This window comes from Hyperolius riggenbachi, chromosome 3 (genome assembly GCF_040937935.1).
Source record: "Hyperolius riggenbachi isolate aHypRig1 chromosome 3, aHypRig1.pri, whole genome shotgun sequence".
Lineage (NCBI taxonomy): Eukaryota > Metazoa > Chordata > Amphibia > Anura > Hyperoliidae > Hyperolius > Hyperolius riggenbachi.
This window is the reverse complement of record NC_090648.1, coordinates 3842795-3859361: the sequence shown is the minus strand read 5'-3', so window position 1 is coordinate 3859361 and position 16567 is coordinate 3842795. Positions and strand designations below refer to the sequence as shown.

At 50.9% G+C, this 16567-nt stretch overlaps 1 protein-coding gene across 6 annotated transcripts in view; it reads right to left on the bottom strand.

The window, feature by feature from the left end:
- DLG4 (discs large MAGUK scaffold protein 4) overlaps positions 1 to 16567 on the bottom strand; it is a 508272-nt gene that overhangs the window by 223938 nt on the left and 267767 nt on the right. For all 6 annotated transcript variants that reach the window (XM_068273811.1, XM_068273814.1, XM_068273812.1 and 3 more), the window contains one exon: positions 2092 to 2256. In XM_068273811.1, the coding sequence (XP_068129912.1) occupies positions 2092 to 2256 (165 nt within the window). The remainder of the gene's footprint in view (positions 1 to 2091; positions 2257 to 16567) is intronic.

Sequence of the window (16567 nt, the reverse complement as noted above, 5' to 3'; positions counted from 1 at the left end):
CATAATTTCCCGCCTTGACTACTGCAATGCCCTTCTGTCTGGTCTCCCTATGACCTGAATTACTCCACTGCAGTCCATCATGAATGCAGCAGCCAGAATTATCCACTGCTCCCATCGCTCCACCACAGCGGCTCCCCTCTGTGAATCCCTCCACTGGCTTCCTATCCAATCCAGAATCAGATTAAAGATACTGTGTCTGACCTACAAATCTGTCCACAAAACCTGCCCAACCTACATTTCTGATCTTACTCAGAGGTACACACCTAGCTGCTCACTCCGCTCATCCAATGAACTTCGCCTGACTGCCCTCCCCCCCCCCCCCCCCCCCCCGCCGCATCACCCAGTTCCATGCACGCCTCCAGGACTTCTCAAGAGCCGCTTCAACACTATGGAACTCCCTACCAACCCCATTAGGGTTGCCCCTCCTTCAAACATCTTCAAGAAGGCCCTCAAAACTCACCTTTTTCACTCTGGCCTACTCCCCTCACAAGTGCTCTAAACCTACAGCTGAACTCTGGTCCCTACCTCTCGTGTCCTTACCTCTCCCTCTAGATTGTAAGCCTTTGGGCAGGGTCCTCCTCCTTGTGTCTCCTACCTGTTCACGCACCTCCATTCTGTACACCCATCTTATGGATCTGAGTGAACTCGACTTGCCTAATCTCCATGCTCCATCTAGTGACTGTATTGTGCTGCGTGATCTGGTCTGCATGTATTCCTGTATTGTCATATTGCTGTAATGTCACCCCTAAATATTGTCTGTAACCTAAACTAATGTCCAGCGCTGCGTAATATGTTGGCACTTTATAAATACAATAAATAAATAAATAATTGCCAGACATATTGTACAATCTCACACATAGTACGATCTCATTGCTATAAACATTGTACAATTTCATTGCCAGACACATTGTACAATCTCATTGCCGGACACATTGTACAATCTCACTGACACATTGTACAATCTCATTGACAGACATATTGTACGTTGTGCAGTACCGACTTCTAAATTATACTCATCAGGTCCTACAGCCCCCTGATACCATCCAAAAGACACAAAATCCCCCCATAGCACCCATCAAGTGTTAAAAAAAAATCTGATAACACCCATCATGTTTTAAAGTTCCCTAGTAAGACCCGTCAGGTACCACACAGGGCCGCCAAGCAGAACAATAAATTGAAAGAGTTACTTAAAGACTACATGAACAGAGGCAATACATTTTATTGGGGCCCTCTTGACCTCCTGCGACCCCAATCAATTGATTTGGTTGCTCGGTCAGTAATCCAGCACTGCTTGCACCCCAATAACACCCATCAGGTGCTTGCAGCCCAATAACACCCATCAGGTGCTTGCACCCCAATAACACCCATCAGGTGCTTGCACCCCAATAACACCCATCAGGTGCTTGCAGCCCAATAACACCCATCAGGTGCTTGCAGCCCAATAACACCCATCAGGTGCTTGCACCCCAATAACACCCATCAGGTGCTTGCAGCCCAATAACACCCATCAGGTGCTTGCAGCCCAATAACACCCATCAGGTGCTTGCACCCCAATAACGCCCATCAGGTGCTTGCACCCCAATAACACCCATCAGGTGCTTGCACCCCAATAATGCCCATCAGGTGATTGCAGCCCAATAACGCCCATCAGGTGCTTGCAGCCCAATAACACCCATCAGGTGCTTGCACCCCAATAACACCCATCAGGTGCTTGCACCCCAATAACACCCATCAGGTGCTTGCAGCCCAATAACACCCATCAGGTGCTTGCACCCCAATAACACCCATCAGGTGCTTGCACCCCAATAACGCCCATCAGGTGCTTGCACCCCAATAACGCCCATCAGGTGCTTGCAGCCCAATAACACCCATCAGGTGCTTGCACCCCAATAACACCCATCAGGTGCTTGCACCCCAATAACACCCATCAGGTGCTTGCACCCCAATAACACCCATCAGGTGCTTGCACCCCAATAACGCCCATCAGGTGCTTGCAGCCCAATAACACCCATCAGGTGCTTGCAGCCCAATAACACCCATCAGGTGCTTGCACCCCAATACCACCCATCAGGTGCTTGCAGCCTCACTTACCTTCATGGGCGAGATGTGGGAATGGGAGACGTATCCATGCACATTCTCAATCTGTGATAGATTCTTCTCAGAAACATGGACCAGCTCTGGAGCCTTCATAGGGTTGGCCAGGTGGGCTGGACTGTGCTCCAGAGGGGGCGAGTCATCATCCTGGTACCGGTATTTCTGTAGTGGACAAAATATAGGATGAGAAACACGACCCAACCAATCCACAATCAACAACCAACTCCACACCGGCTCCAATGATACGCAATTCCTGCCAAATACACTGTCCACAAAAACACCACTATGTAAAGAGGACCTGTAATGATATACAGCAGAACATGATAAACTATTCAGGATAGTACGCGCGTGAGAGCGCGCGCAAAGTCCCATAGGGCTTAATGGGAGCTTCGCGTGAAGCGTCGGGTGCGGCAACTTCGCGCGAGTTTCTTCTTATCATGCCTAAAGTGACTTTAGGCGTGATAAGGGCCTTTTCACCATGGTGCTAACACTTTGCACCGCTTTGTGAATCGAGCCCTTAGGGCCTGATTCACAAAGCGGTGCTAACAGTTAGCACGCCTGTGCGGGTGCGCGCGCAAAACTTTGCGCGCGATAACTTCGCGCGAAGAGCAGGCAAAAGCGGTGATAACTCAGTGGTGAAGAGGTTATCACGCCTAAAGTACTTTAGGCGTGATAACTGAGTTATCACCGCTTGGTGAATCGAGGCCAAAGTCTCTAACTGGGTTAGCACCGCTTTGTGAATCAAGCCCCTAAACTTATCACACCTAGGGCTTGATTCACAAAGCGGTGCAAAGTGTTTGCACGCCAGTGAAAAGCCCCTTATCACGCCTAAACTCACTTTAGGCATGATAAGAAGCAACTCGCGCGAATTTTCCGCGCGCAGAGTTTTGCGCGCGCAACCGCGCACACGCGCGCGCAGCGTCCCCGCTTCGCGCGAAGCTCCCATTAAGCCCTATGGGACTTTGCGCGCGTACGCGCGTAAACTTCGCGCGAGTTAGAGCAAAAATCGGTGATAACTCAGTGGTGCAAAGGTTATCACGCCTAGGGCCTGATTCACAAAGCGGTGCTAACAGTTAGCACACTGGTGAAAAGCCCTTTATCATGCCTAAACTCAGTTTAGGCATGATAAGTTTAGGTGTGATAAGTTTAGGTGTGATAAGTTTAGGCATGATAAGTTTAGGTGTGATAAGTTTAGGCATGCTAAGTTTAAGCGCCAACTGTGTTAGCACCGCAGTGCACAGCTGATCAAAAGTTTTACGCTAGCAAAGTCTGGTGTACTTTGCATAGAGTTTAATGGTGCTGCTTTGCGTGCGGGACTTTGCAAGCGATCTAAACTTATCTAAACTTAGCATGCCTAAACTTATCACACCTAAACTTATCACACCTAAACTTATCACGCCTAAACTGGCTTTTCACCAGCATGGTGCAATGGTTATCATGCCTAAAGTCTTTTAGGCATGCTAACTGGGTTAGCACCGCTTTGTGAATCGAGCCCCTAAAGTCTTTTAGGCGTAATAACTGAGTTATCACCGCTTTGTGAATCAAGCCCTAGGTGTGATAAGTTTAGGTGTGATAAGTTTAAGCGCCAACTGCGTTAGCACCGCAGTGCACAGCTGATCAAAAGTTTTGCGCTAGCAAAGACTGGTGCACTTCGTATAAAGTTTAATGGCGCTGCTTTGCGTGCGGGACTTTGCAAGCGATCTAAACTTATCTAAACTTAGCATGCCTAAACTTATCACACCTAAACTTATCACACCTAAACTTATCACGCCTAAACTGGCTTTTCACCAGCATGGTGCAATGGTTATCATGCCTAAAGTCTCTAACTGGGTTAGCACCGCTTTGTGAATCGAGCCCCTAAAGTCTCTAACTGGGTTAGCACCGCTTTGTGAATCGAGCCCCTAGTGTCAAAAATCTGAGCGGTTCTTTTTCATGATTGCTAACTCAGTAAAGGACCTGCCCTTAAAGCGTTGCTATCATATAAATCCGGCATAGTGGGGTCTGAACACTTTATAACAGTAATTATAGATTGATGGTATACCTTGAAATGATCAGAGCACTCAGTATATGATTTTATATAAAACATAGGGCTTGATTCACAAAGCGGTGATAACCCAGTTATCACGCCTAAAAGACTTTAGGCGTGATGACCTTTTCACCACTGAGTTATCACCGCTTTTTCCTGCTCTTCGCGCGAAGTTACCGCGCGTACGCGCGTTCGTGCGTACGCGCGTGAGCGCGCGCGCAAAGTCCCATAGGGTTTAATGGGAGCTTCGCGCGAAGCGTCGGGTGCTGCGCGCGCACTTACGCGCGTACGCGCGTACGCGCGGTAACTTCGCGCGAGTTTCTTCTTATCACGCCTAAAGTGAGTTTAGGCGTGATAAGGGGCTTTTCACTGGCGTGCAAACACTTTGCACCGCTTTGTGAATCAAGCCCATTGTATTTGCTTATCATACAGCATATATACAAAATATGAACAGTTCCAAGTAGTGTTTCCTCCTAACAGTATTCCATCTTATCAAACCGCTAGAATTCTGACAATAGGATACTTTTTATTCCCATAACCAAAATGTGGGCGGAGACAAATACAAATTTCACTGAAAAACAAACTGCAGCCATTCTTACACTGTTAATGGTAGGGTTATCAAACTTTGCACAGTTGGTCACTGGGTGATCGGGATTAATATTCAGAAAACTGGGTGGAGCCTACAAAAGCCAATCAAAATCCACCTATTGATTTTCAAGGTGAATATTCAATTGCTGCCATTCAAATTCAGAAAAGGGGGTGGGACCACAAACAGCCAATCAGATTTGTTTCATTTCAGGGCAAATTATTGATGTCAGAGACTGCAAAACTCACAAACTTGGCAATTGAGTAATTGAATAATTGTGTGTTAGGGTTAGAAAAATAGGCACAGTCAACACCAGCCAAATACATACCCGGGCAACGCCGGGTCATCAGCTAGTAATAAAAAATCCTTATAACTATATACTACAGTAAAATCCCGATCTAGTAACCTCTGATATAGCAAACCTCTAGCTATAGTTCTCTTAGGCCCCAGGTCCCGGCCATGTGCCTGTATGACTATACAATGTATGGCCAATCCTGATATAGTAATCTCAGTCCCCGGGTCCCGGCCATGTGCCTGTATGACTATACAATGTATGGCCAATCCTGATATAGTAATCTCAGTCCCCGGGTCATGTGCCTGTATGACTATACAATGTATGGCCAATCCTGATATAGTAATCTCAGTCCCCGGGTCCCGGCCATGTACCTGTATGACTATACAATGTATGGCCAATCCTGATATAGTGATCTCAGTCCCCGGGTCCCGGCCATGTGCCTGTATGACTATACAATGTATGGCCAATCCTGATATAGTAATCTCAGTCCCCGGGTCCCGGCCATGTACCTGTATGACTATACAATGTATGGCCAATCCTGATATAGTAATCTCAGTCCCCGGGTCCCGGCCATGTGCCTGTATGACTACACAATGTATGGCCAATCCTGATATAGTAATCTCAGTCCCCGGGTCCTGACCATGTACCTGTATGACTATACAATGTATGGCCAATCCTGATATAGTAATCTCAGTCCCCGGGTCATGTGCCTGTATGACTATACAATGTATGGCCAATCCTGATATAGTAATCTCAGTCCCCGGGTCCCGGCCATGTACCTGTATGACTATACAATGTATGGCCAATCCTGATATAGTGATCTCAGTCCCCGGGTCCCGGCCATGTGCCTGTATGACTATACAATGTATGGCCAATCCTGATATAGTAATCTCAGTCCCCGGGTCCCGGCCATGTACCTGTATGACTATACAATGTATGGCCAATCCTGATATAGTAATCTCAGTCCCCGGGTCCCGGCCATGTGCCTGTATGACTACACAATGTATGGCCAATCCTGATATAGTAATCTCAGTCCCCGGGTCCCGGCCATGTGCCTGTATGACTATACAATGTATGGCCAATCCTGATATAGTAATCTCAGTCCCCGGCCATGTGCCTGTATGACTATACAATGTATGGCCAATCCTGATATAGTAATCTCAGTCCCCCGGTCCCAGCCATGTGCCTGTATGACTATACAATGTATGGCCAATCCTGATATAGTAATCTCAGTTCCCAGGTCCTGGGCTGGCCATGTGCCTGTATGACTATACAATGTATGGCCAATCCTGATATAGTAATCTCAGTCCCCGGGTCATGTGCCTGTATGACTATACAATGTATGGCCAATCCTGATATAGTAATCTCAGTCCCCGGGTCCCGGCCATGTACCTGTATGACTATACAATGTATGGCCAATCCTGATATAGTAATCTCAGTCCTCGGGTCCTGGCCATGTGCCTGTATGACTATACAATGTATGGCCAATCCTGATATAGTAATCTCAGTCCCCGGGTCCTGACCATGTGCCTGTATGACTATACAATGTATGGCCAATCCTGATATAGTAATCTCAGTCCTCGGGTCCTGGCCATGTGCCTGTATGACTATACAATGTATGGCCAATCCTGATATAGTAATCTCAGTCCCCGGGTCCTGACCATGTGCCTGTATGACTATACAATGTATGGCCAATCCTGATATAATAATCTCAGTCCCCTGGTCCCGGCCATGTCCCTGTATGACTATACAATGTATGGCCAATCCTGATATAATAATCTCAGTCCCCTGGTCCTGGCCATGTGCCTGTATGACTATACAAAGTATGGCCAATCCTGATCTAGTAATCTCAGTCCCCGGGTCCCAGCCATGTGCCTGTATGACTATACAATGTATGGCCAATCCTGATATAGTAATCTCAGTCCCCCGGTCCCGGCCATGTGGCTGTATGATTATACAATGTATGGCCAATCCTGATATAGTAATCTCAGTCCCCCGGTCCCGGCCATGTGCCTGTATGACTATACAATGTATGGCCAATCCTGATATAGTAATCTCAGTCCCCGGGTCCCCGCCATGTGCCTGTATGACTATACAATGTATGGCAATCCTGATATAGTAATCTCAGTCCCCGGGTCCTGACCATGTACCTGTATGACTATACAATGTATGGCCAATCCTGATATAGTAATCTCAGTCCCCGGGTCCCGGCCACGTGCCTGTATGACTATACAATGTATGGCCAATCCTGATATAGTAATCTCAGTCCCCGGGTCCTGACCATGTGCCTGTATGACTATACAATGTATGGCCAATCCTGATATAGTAATCTCAGTGCCCGGGTCCTAACCATGTACCTGTATGACTATACAATGTATGGCCAATCCTGATCTAGTAATCTCAGTCCCCGGGTCCCGGCCATGTGCCTGTATGACTATACAATGTATGGCCAATCCTGATATAGTAATCTCAGTCCCCGGGTCCCGGCCATGTACCTGTATGACTATACAATGTATGGCCAATCCTGATATAGTAATCTCAGTCCCCGGGTCCCGGCCACGTGCCTGTATGACTATACAATGTATGGCCAATCCTGATATAGTAATCTCAGTCCCCGGGTCCCAGCCATGTGCCTGTATGACTATACAATGTATGGCCAATCCAGATATAGTAATCTCAGTCCCCGGGTCCCAGCCATGTGCCTGTATGACTATACAATGTATGGCCAATCCTGATATAGTAATCTCAGTCCCCGGGTCCCCGCCATGTGCCTGTATGACTATACAATGTATGGCAATCCTGATATAGTAATCTCAGTCCCCGGGTCCTGACCATGTACCTGTATGACTATACAATGTATGGCCAATCCTGATATAGTAATCTCAGTCCCCGGGTCCCGGCCACGTGCCTGTATGACTATACAATGTATGGCCAATCCTGATATAGTAATCTCAGTCCCCGGGTCCTGACCATGTGCCTGTATGACTATACAATGTATGGCCAATCCTGATATAGTAATCTCAGTGCCCGGGTCCTAACCATGTACCTGTATGACTATACAATGTATGGCCAATCCTGATCTAGTAATCTCAGTCCCCGGGTCCCGGCCATGTGCCTGTATGACTATACAATGTATGGCCAATCCTGATATAGTAATCTCAGTCCCCGGGTCCCGGCCATGTACCTGTATGACTATACAATGTATGGCCAATCCTGATATAGTAATCTCAGTCCCCGGGTCCCGGCCACGTGCCTGTATGACTATACAATGTATGGCCAATCCTGATATAGTAATCTCAGTCCCCGGGTCCCAGCCATGTGCCTGTATGACTATACAATGTATGGCCAATCCAGATATAGTAATCTCAGTCCCCGGGTCCCAGCCATGTGCCTGTATGACTATACAATGTATGGCCAATCCTGATATAGTAATCTCAGTCCCCGGGTCCCCGCCATGTGCCTGTATGACTATACAATGTATGACCAATCCTGATATAGTAATCTCAGTCCCCGGGTCCTGCCCATGTGCCTGTATGACTATACAATGTATGGCCAATCCTGATATAGTAATCTCAGTCCCCGGGTCCCGGCCATGTGCCTGTATAATTATACAATGTATGGCCATTCCTGATATAGTATAGTAAACTACTTGGTCAGGTTCCTTGAAGTTAACAATAAACAATAATTTTAGTACTGCATTACTAGCAGACTCCACTAGAGGGAGCCATACACTATGTATGAAAGCAGCAGCCAGGATAGAAGTATCCCTCAAATATTCTGTTCTGCAGATGATGTCCATCAAGAGGCTGATGGCTCTGAGGAGGACAGGGATGGGGATCAGGGCTCTGAGGAGGACAGGGATGGGGATCAGGGCTCTGAGGAGGACAGGGATGGGATCAGGGCTCTGAGGTGGACAGGGATGGGGATCAGGGCTCTGCGGAGGACTGGGATGGGGATCAGGGCTCTGAGGAGGACAGGGATGGGGATCAGGGCTCTGAGGAGGACAGGGATGGGGATCAGGGCTCTGCGGAGGACTGGGATGGGGATCAGGGCTCTGAGGAGGACAGGGATGGGGATCAGGGCTCTGAGGAGGACAGGGATTGGGATCAGGGCTCTGAGGTGGACTAGGATGGGATCAGGGCTCTGAGGTGGACAAGGATGGGATCAGGGCTCTGAGGAGGACAGGGATGGGGATCAGGGCTCTGAGGTGGACTAGGATGGGATCAGGGCTCTGCGGAGGACAGGGATGGGGATCAGGGCTCTGAGGAGGACAGGGATGGGGATCAGGGCTCTGAGGAGGACAAGGATGGGATCAGGACTCTGAGGAGGACAGGGATGGGGATCAGGGCTCTGAGGAGGACAGGGATGGGGATCAGGGCTGTGAGGAGGACAGGGATGGGGATCAGGGCTCTGAGGAGGACAGGGATGGGGATCAGGGCTCTGAGGAGGACAGGGATTGGGATCAGGGCTCTGAGGAGGACAGGGATTGGGATCAGGGCTCTGAGGAGGACAGGGATGGGATCAGGGCTCTGAGGAGGACAGGGATGGGGATCAGGGCTCTGAGGAGGACAGGGATTGGGATCAGGGCTCTGAGGAGGACAGGGATGGGATCAGGGCTCTGAGGAGGAAAGGGATTGGGATCAGGGCTCTGAGGTGGACAAGGATGGGATCAGGGCTCTGAGGAGGACAGGGATGGGGATCAGGGCTCTGAGGTGGACTAGGATGGGATCAGGGCTCTGAGGAGGACTGGGATGGGGATCAGGGCTCTGCGGAGGACAGGGATGGGGATCAGGGCTCTGAGGAGGACAGGGATGGGATCAGGGCTCTGAGGTGGACAAGGATGGGATCAGGGCTCTGAGGAGGACAGGGATGGGGATCAGGGCTCTGCGGAGGACAGGGATGGGGATCAGGGCTCTGAGGAGGACAGGGATGGGGATCAGGGCTCTGAGGAGGACAAGGATGGGATCAGGACTCTGAGGAGGACAGGGATGGGGATCAGGGCTCTGAGGAGGACAGGGATGGGATCAGGGCTCTGAGGTGGACAAGGATGGGATCAGGGCTCTGAGGAGGACAGGGATGGGATCAGGGCTCTGAGGAGGACAGGGATGGGGATCAGGGCTCTGAGGAGGACAGGGATGGGGATCAGGGCTCTGAGGAGGACAGGGATGGGGATCAGGGCTCTGAGGAGGATAGGGATGGGGATCAGGGCTCTGAGGAGGACAGGGATGGGGATCAGGGCTCTGAGGAGGACAGGGATGGGGATCAGGGCTCTGAGGAGGACAGGGATGGGGATCAGGGCTCTGAGGAGGACAGGGATGGGGATCAGGGCTCTGAGGAGGACAGGGATGGGATCAGGGCTCTGAGGAGGACAGGGATGGGGACCAGGGCTCTGAGGAGGACAGGGATGGGGATCAGGGCTCTGAGGAGGACAGGGATGGGGATCAGGGCTCTGAGGTGGACAAGGATGGGGATCAGGGCTCTGAGGAGGACAGGGATTGGGATCAGGGCTCTGAGGAGGACAGGGATGGGGATCAGGGCTCTGAGGAGGACAGGGATGGGATCAGGGCTCTGAGGTGGACAAGGATGGGATCAGGGCTCTGAGGAGGACTGGGATGGGGATCAGGGCTCTGAGGAGGACAGGGATGGGGATCAGGGCTCTGAGGAGGACAGGGATGGGGATCAGGGCTCTGAGGTGGACAAGTATGGGATCAGGACTCTGAGGAGGACAGGGATGGGGATCAGGGCTCTGAGGAGGACAGGGATTGGGATCAGGGCTCTGAGGAGGACAGGGATGGGATCAGGGCTCTGAGGAGGACAGGGATGGGATCAGGGCTCTGAGGAGGACAGGGATGGGGATCAGGGCTCTGAGGAGGACAGGGATGGGATCAGGGCTCTGAGGAGGACAGGGATGGGGATCAGGGCTCTGAGGAGGACATGGATGGGATCAGGGCTCTGAGGAGGACAGGGATGGGATCAGGGCTCTGAGGAGGACAGGGATGGGGATCGGGGCTGTGAGGAGGACAGGGATGGGGATCAGGGCTCTGAGGAGGACAGGGATGGGGATCAGGGCTCTGAGGAGGACAGGGATGGGGATCAGGGCTCTGAAGAGGACTAGGATGGGATCAGGGCTCTGAGGTGGACAAGGATGGGATCAGGGCTCTGAGGAGGACAGGGATGGCATTGAAGGCTCTGAGGAGGACAGGAATGGGGATCAGGGCTCTGAGGAGGACAGGGATCGGGACCAGGGCTCTGAGGAGGACAGGGATGGGATCAGGGCTCTGAGGTGGACAAGGATGGGATCAGGGCTCTGAGGAAAACTGGGATGGGGATCAGGGCTCTGAGGTGGACAAGTATGGGATCAGGACTCTGAGGAGGACAGGGATGGGGATCAGGGCTCTGAGGAGGACAGGGATTGGGATCAGGGCTCTGAGGAGGACAGGGATGGGATCAGGGCTCTGAGGAGGACAGGGATGGGATCAGGGCTCTGAGGAGGACAGGGATGGGGATCAGGGCTCTGAGGAGGACAGGGATGGGATCAGGGCTCTGAGGAGGACAAGTATGGGATCAGGACTCTGAGGAGGACAGGGATGGGGATCAGGGCTCTGAGGAGGACAGGGATGGGGATCAGGGCTCTGAGGAGGACAGGGATGGGATCAGGGCTCTGAGGAGGACAGGGATGGGGATCAGGGCTCTGAGGAGGACAGGGATGGGGATCAGGGCTCTGAGGAGGACAGGGATGGAGATCAGGGCTCTGAGGAGGACAGGGATGGGATCAGGGCTCTGAGGAGGACAGGGATGGGATCAGGGCTCTGAGGAGGACAGGGATGGGATCAGGGCTCTGAGGAGGACAGGGATGGGATCAGGGCTCTGAGGAAGACAGGGATGGGGATCAGGGCTCTGAGGTGGACAAGGATGGGATTAGGGCTCTGAGGAGGACAGGGATGGGGATCAGGGCTCTGAGGAGGACAGGGATGGGATCAGGGCTCTGACGAGGACAGGGATGGGATCAGGGCTCTGAGGAGGACAGGGATGGGGATCAGGGCTCTGAGGAGGACAGGGATGGGATCAGGGCTCTAAAGAAGGACAGGGATGGGGATCAGGGCTCTGAGGAGGACAGGAATGGGGATCAGGGCTCTGAGGAGGACAGGGATGGGGATCAGGGCTCTGAGGAGGACAGGGATGGGGATCAGGGCTCTGAGGAGGACAGGGATTGGGATCAGGGCTCTGAGGAGGACAGGGATGGGGATCAGGGCTCTGATGAGGACAGGGATTGGGATCAGGGCTCTGAGGAGGACAGGAATGGGGATCAGGGCTCTGAGGTGGACAGGGATGGGATCAGGGCTCTGAGGTGGACAAGGATGGGATCAGGGCTCTGAGGATGACAGGGATGGGGATCAGGGCTCTGATGAGGACAGGGATGGGGATCAGGGCTCTGAGGTGGACAAGGATGGGATCAGGGCTTTGAGGAGGACAGGGATGGGGATCAGGGCTCTGAGGAGGACAGGGATGGGGATCAGGGCTCTGAGGTGGACAAGGATGGGATCAGGGCTCTGAGGAGGACAGGGATGGGGATCAGGGCTCTGAGGAGGACAGGGATGGGGATCAGGGCTCTGAGGAGGACAGGGATGGGGATCAGGGCTCTGAGGAGGACAGGAATGGGGATCAGGGCTCTGAGGAGGACAGGGATAGGATCAGGGCTCTGAGGAGGACAGGGATGGGGATCAGGGCTCTGAGGAGGACAGGAATGGGGATCAGGGCTCTGAGGAGGACAGGGATGGGGATCAGGACTCTGAGGAGGACAGGGATGGGGATCAGGGCTCTGAGGAGGACAGGGATGGGGATCAGGGCTCTGAGGTGGACAAGGACGGGGATCAGGGCTCTGAGGAGGACAGGGATGGGGATCAGGGCTCTGAGGAGGACAGGGATGGGGATCAGGGCTCTGAGGAGGACTAGGATGGGATCAGGGCTCTGAGGTGGACAAGGATGGGATCAGGGCTCTGAGGAGGACAGGGATGGCATTGAAGGCTCTGAGGTGGACAGGGATGGGATCAGGGCTCTGAGGAGGACAGGAATGGGGATCAGGGCTCTGAGGAGGACAGGGATGGGATCAAGGCTCTGAGGAGAACAGGGATGGGGGGGGGGGCACACACCTGCACCATAAAACATGCATGTTTAGTAATAATTTCTATGTACCATATGTCTTCAGCTGAAGATGCTGGGGTCAGACTCCAGGGGGTCAGGCGGCCTCAGTGGGTTTTGCATTTCCTAACCCTGGCTTATACTCAGGTCAATAATTTTTTCTAGTTTTGGGGGTTAAAAGTTGGGTGGGGTCGACTTATACTCAGGTCAGCTTAAACTCGAGTATATACAGTAACAGTAATATGCTCACATGACATACATATACACAAAAAAACTGAGTCCCTAAGGCATCTATTTATGGATTTTTATTTTATTTTTTTAAAGTTAGTTTTTTTTAAAACAAGAGTATGTTTGCTAACTGGGAAGTGGGAGAGGGATAATTTTATTTATCTTTATTAATTTATTAACTAAAAATGTATGCCTACAGTAATTTTACGGCACTACAAACATAATCTTGCGTTACCAGGAAGTGTTCCAATTTTTTCCCCTTTTTTACTTTGTTATTATGAATGGACATGGCCCCTGATCTGATCGGGGTCATGTTCATTCATTCAAGGCACTGTGATTGCTTTGTGAACACTTCTTCCCCTTCACCAATCACCACCACGTAAATGCCGCCAAGACCTAGCAGCGGGCATGTGTGCTCGCACCAACCGCAGCAACACTGGACACACATACGCGTCCAGATAGACCAAGGCAGCTCCTATCTGGACGATAATAGTCATCCAGATAAAACTACTGTATTGTTATATCAGGCAGAATGGTGGACAGAGACAGTGGAAAGACGATTAGTTCTGTTTTACTTATATTAAGTTTGAAGAAGTGAGAGGACATGAAGCATATAGCAGACAAGCAGTTACGTACACGTGTGAGGAGGGAGTTGAGGTCTGGGGTTGAGAGGTACAGTTGTGTATCGTCTGCGTACAGGTGGTATTGAAACCCAAATGAGTTGATTAATTTGCCAAGACCGTGCATGGAGATAGAAAAGAGGAGGGGACCATGGACAGAGCCTTGAGGTACCACCACAGATAAAGGATGTGGAGAGGAGGTCTGATCTGAGTAAGAGATTGTCTGTGAAAGACCTTCCAGAGAGATAGGAAGATAACCAGGAGAGAGCAAGACCCTGTATGCCTATAGGTGAAAGGATCTGTAGGAGTAAGGTGTGGTCAACAGTGTCAAGCGTTGATGACAGATCAAGAAGGATGAGTATGGAATAAAGCCTTTGGATTTAGCTGTGAGGAGATCATTGACCACTTTAGTAAGGGCTGGTTCTGTGGAGTGGTTGGAGCAAAAGCCAGACTGGAACTGATTCAGGTGCCTGAAGGATGGAGTCCACACCACACCAGACGGGCAACATGTTACATATGGTAGGGGCTGCAGGACACCTCGCCCAGGTGACATGCTTCATACATGTGACAGGTGAATAATGACATGCTAATGATTGCATGCAGATTTCATGCACAATATGTACAGTGTGGGAATCAGCCAATCAAAACACGCTTCTTGACAATTTTCTGTAGCACAATCTCCAGACTGATGTGCACCTCGGAAACCTCTCCACACAGGCCGCCCCGACTTACACACAGGAGATTGTGCGTGGCCTGAATCTGCGTGTAAGTTGAGACGTTGGGCAGTTTTCAATGTGCTTTGAATGTGTTTTAATCTACTTAGAGCAGAGTATACAAAACTGTAACATTTAGCAACAGAAATATGTAATAAAGAAACACTGCCGTATACTTGGTCCATGAAGACAACTTTGTACATCTGGAACGTAACTCAAGTCATTTGTAAGTCAGGGACAGCGGCAACTACGAGGACATCTTGTGTCCAAACAGCAAACTTCAGCTGAAAGTGTGCAGAGCAGAATCATCCACCAGGCAACCTAGGCAGATGCTTGGGGCCCAGAGGGTGTCAAGGGGCCCACCTGCCACATTCTCTGACTAGAGTTGGGCCGAACGGTTCGCCTGCGAACGGTTCCATGCGAACTTCAGTGGTTCGCGTTCGCGTCCCGCAGGCGAAGTTTTGCAGAAGTTCGGTTCGCCCCATAATGCACCATGAGGGTCAACTTTGACCCTCTACATCACAGTCAGCAGGCCCAGTGTAGCCAATTAGGCTACACTAGCCCCTGGAGCCACTCCCCCCCCCCCTAATAAAAGGCAGGCAGTGGCGGCCATTAAGCTCACTCGTGTGCCTGCGTTAGTGAGAGTAGGGCGAGCTGCTGCAGACTGTCTCTCATAGGGAAAGATTAGTTAGGCTTAGCTTGTTCCTGGCTGCATACCTGTTCTGTTCAGTGAGCCCACCATACCTGTTCTGTTCAGTGAGCCCACTGGATACCTGCATACCTGTTCAGTGAACCTGCCACTGCATACCTGTTCTGTGAACTCACCACTGCATACCTGTTCAGTGAACCCACCACTGCATACCTGTTCAGTGAACCCACCACTGCATACCTGTTCAGTGAACCTGCCACTGCATACCTGTTCTGTGAACCCACCACTGCATACCTGTTTAGTGAACCCACCACTGCATACCTGTTCAGTGAACCCACCACTGCATACCTGTTCAGTGAACCTGCCACTGCATACCTGTACTGTTCAGTGAACCCGCCACTGCATACCTGTTCTGTTCAGTGAACCCGCCACTGTATACCTGTTCTGTTCAGTGAACCTGCCACTGTATACCTGTTCTGTTCAGTGAACCTGCCACTGCATACCTGTTCTGTTCAGTGAACCCGCCACGGTATTCCTGTTCAGTGAATCCACCACTGCATACCTGTTCTGTTCAGTGAACCCGCCACTGCATACCTGTTGTGTTCAGTGAACCCGCCACTGTATACCTGTTCTGTTCAGTGAACCTGCCACTGTATACCTGTTCTGTTCAGTGAACCCGCCACTGTATACCTGTTTTGTTCAGTAAACCTGCCACTGTATACCTGTTCTGTTCAGTGAACCCGCCACTGTATACCTGTTCTGTGAACCTGCCACTGCATACCTGTTCTGTTCAGTGAACCCGCCACTGCATACCTGTTCTGTTCAGTGAACCCATCACTGTATACCTGTTCTGTGAACCCACCACTGCATACCTGTTCTGTTCAGTGAACCCGCCACTGCATACCTGTTCTGTTCAGTGAACCCATCACTGTATACCATCACTGTTCTGTCATTCAGCTACATCAGCCAGGCGACCATATGGGCTGTAAAGCCACCAAAACCTGCACTCTCGCCATGGTGCGCACCAGTCCAGCACGGCCGTCACCACACAAACAGCTGTTTGCGGTGCGTTACACGGTCAGTTTGGTGTGTCAGTGTGAAGCAGTACTCTAATTACACTCCCTGATTGATGTATACACATGCAAGATGTTTTAAAGCACTTTAGGCCTGTCATTTAGCATTCAATGTGATTTCTGCCCTTAAAACGCTGCTTTGCG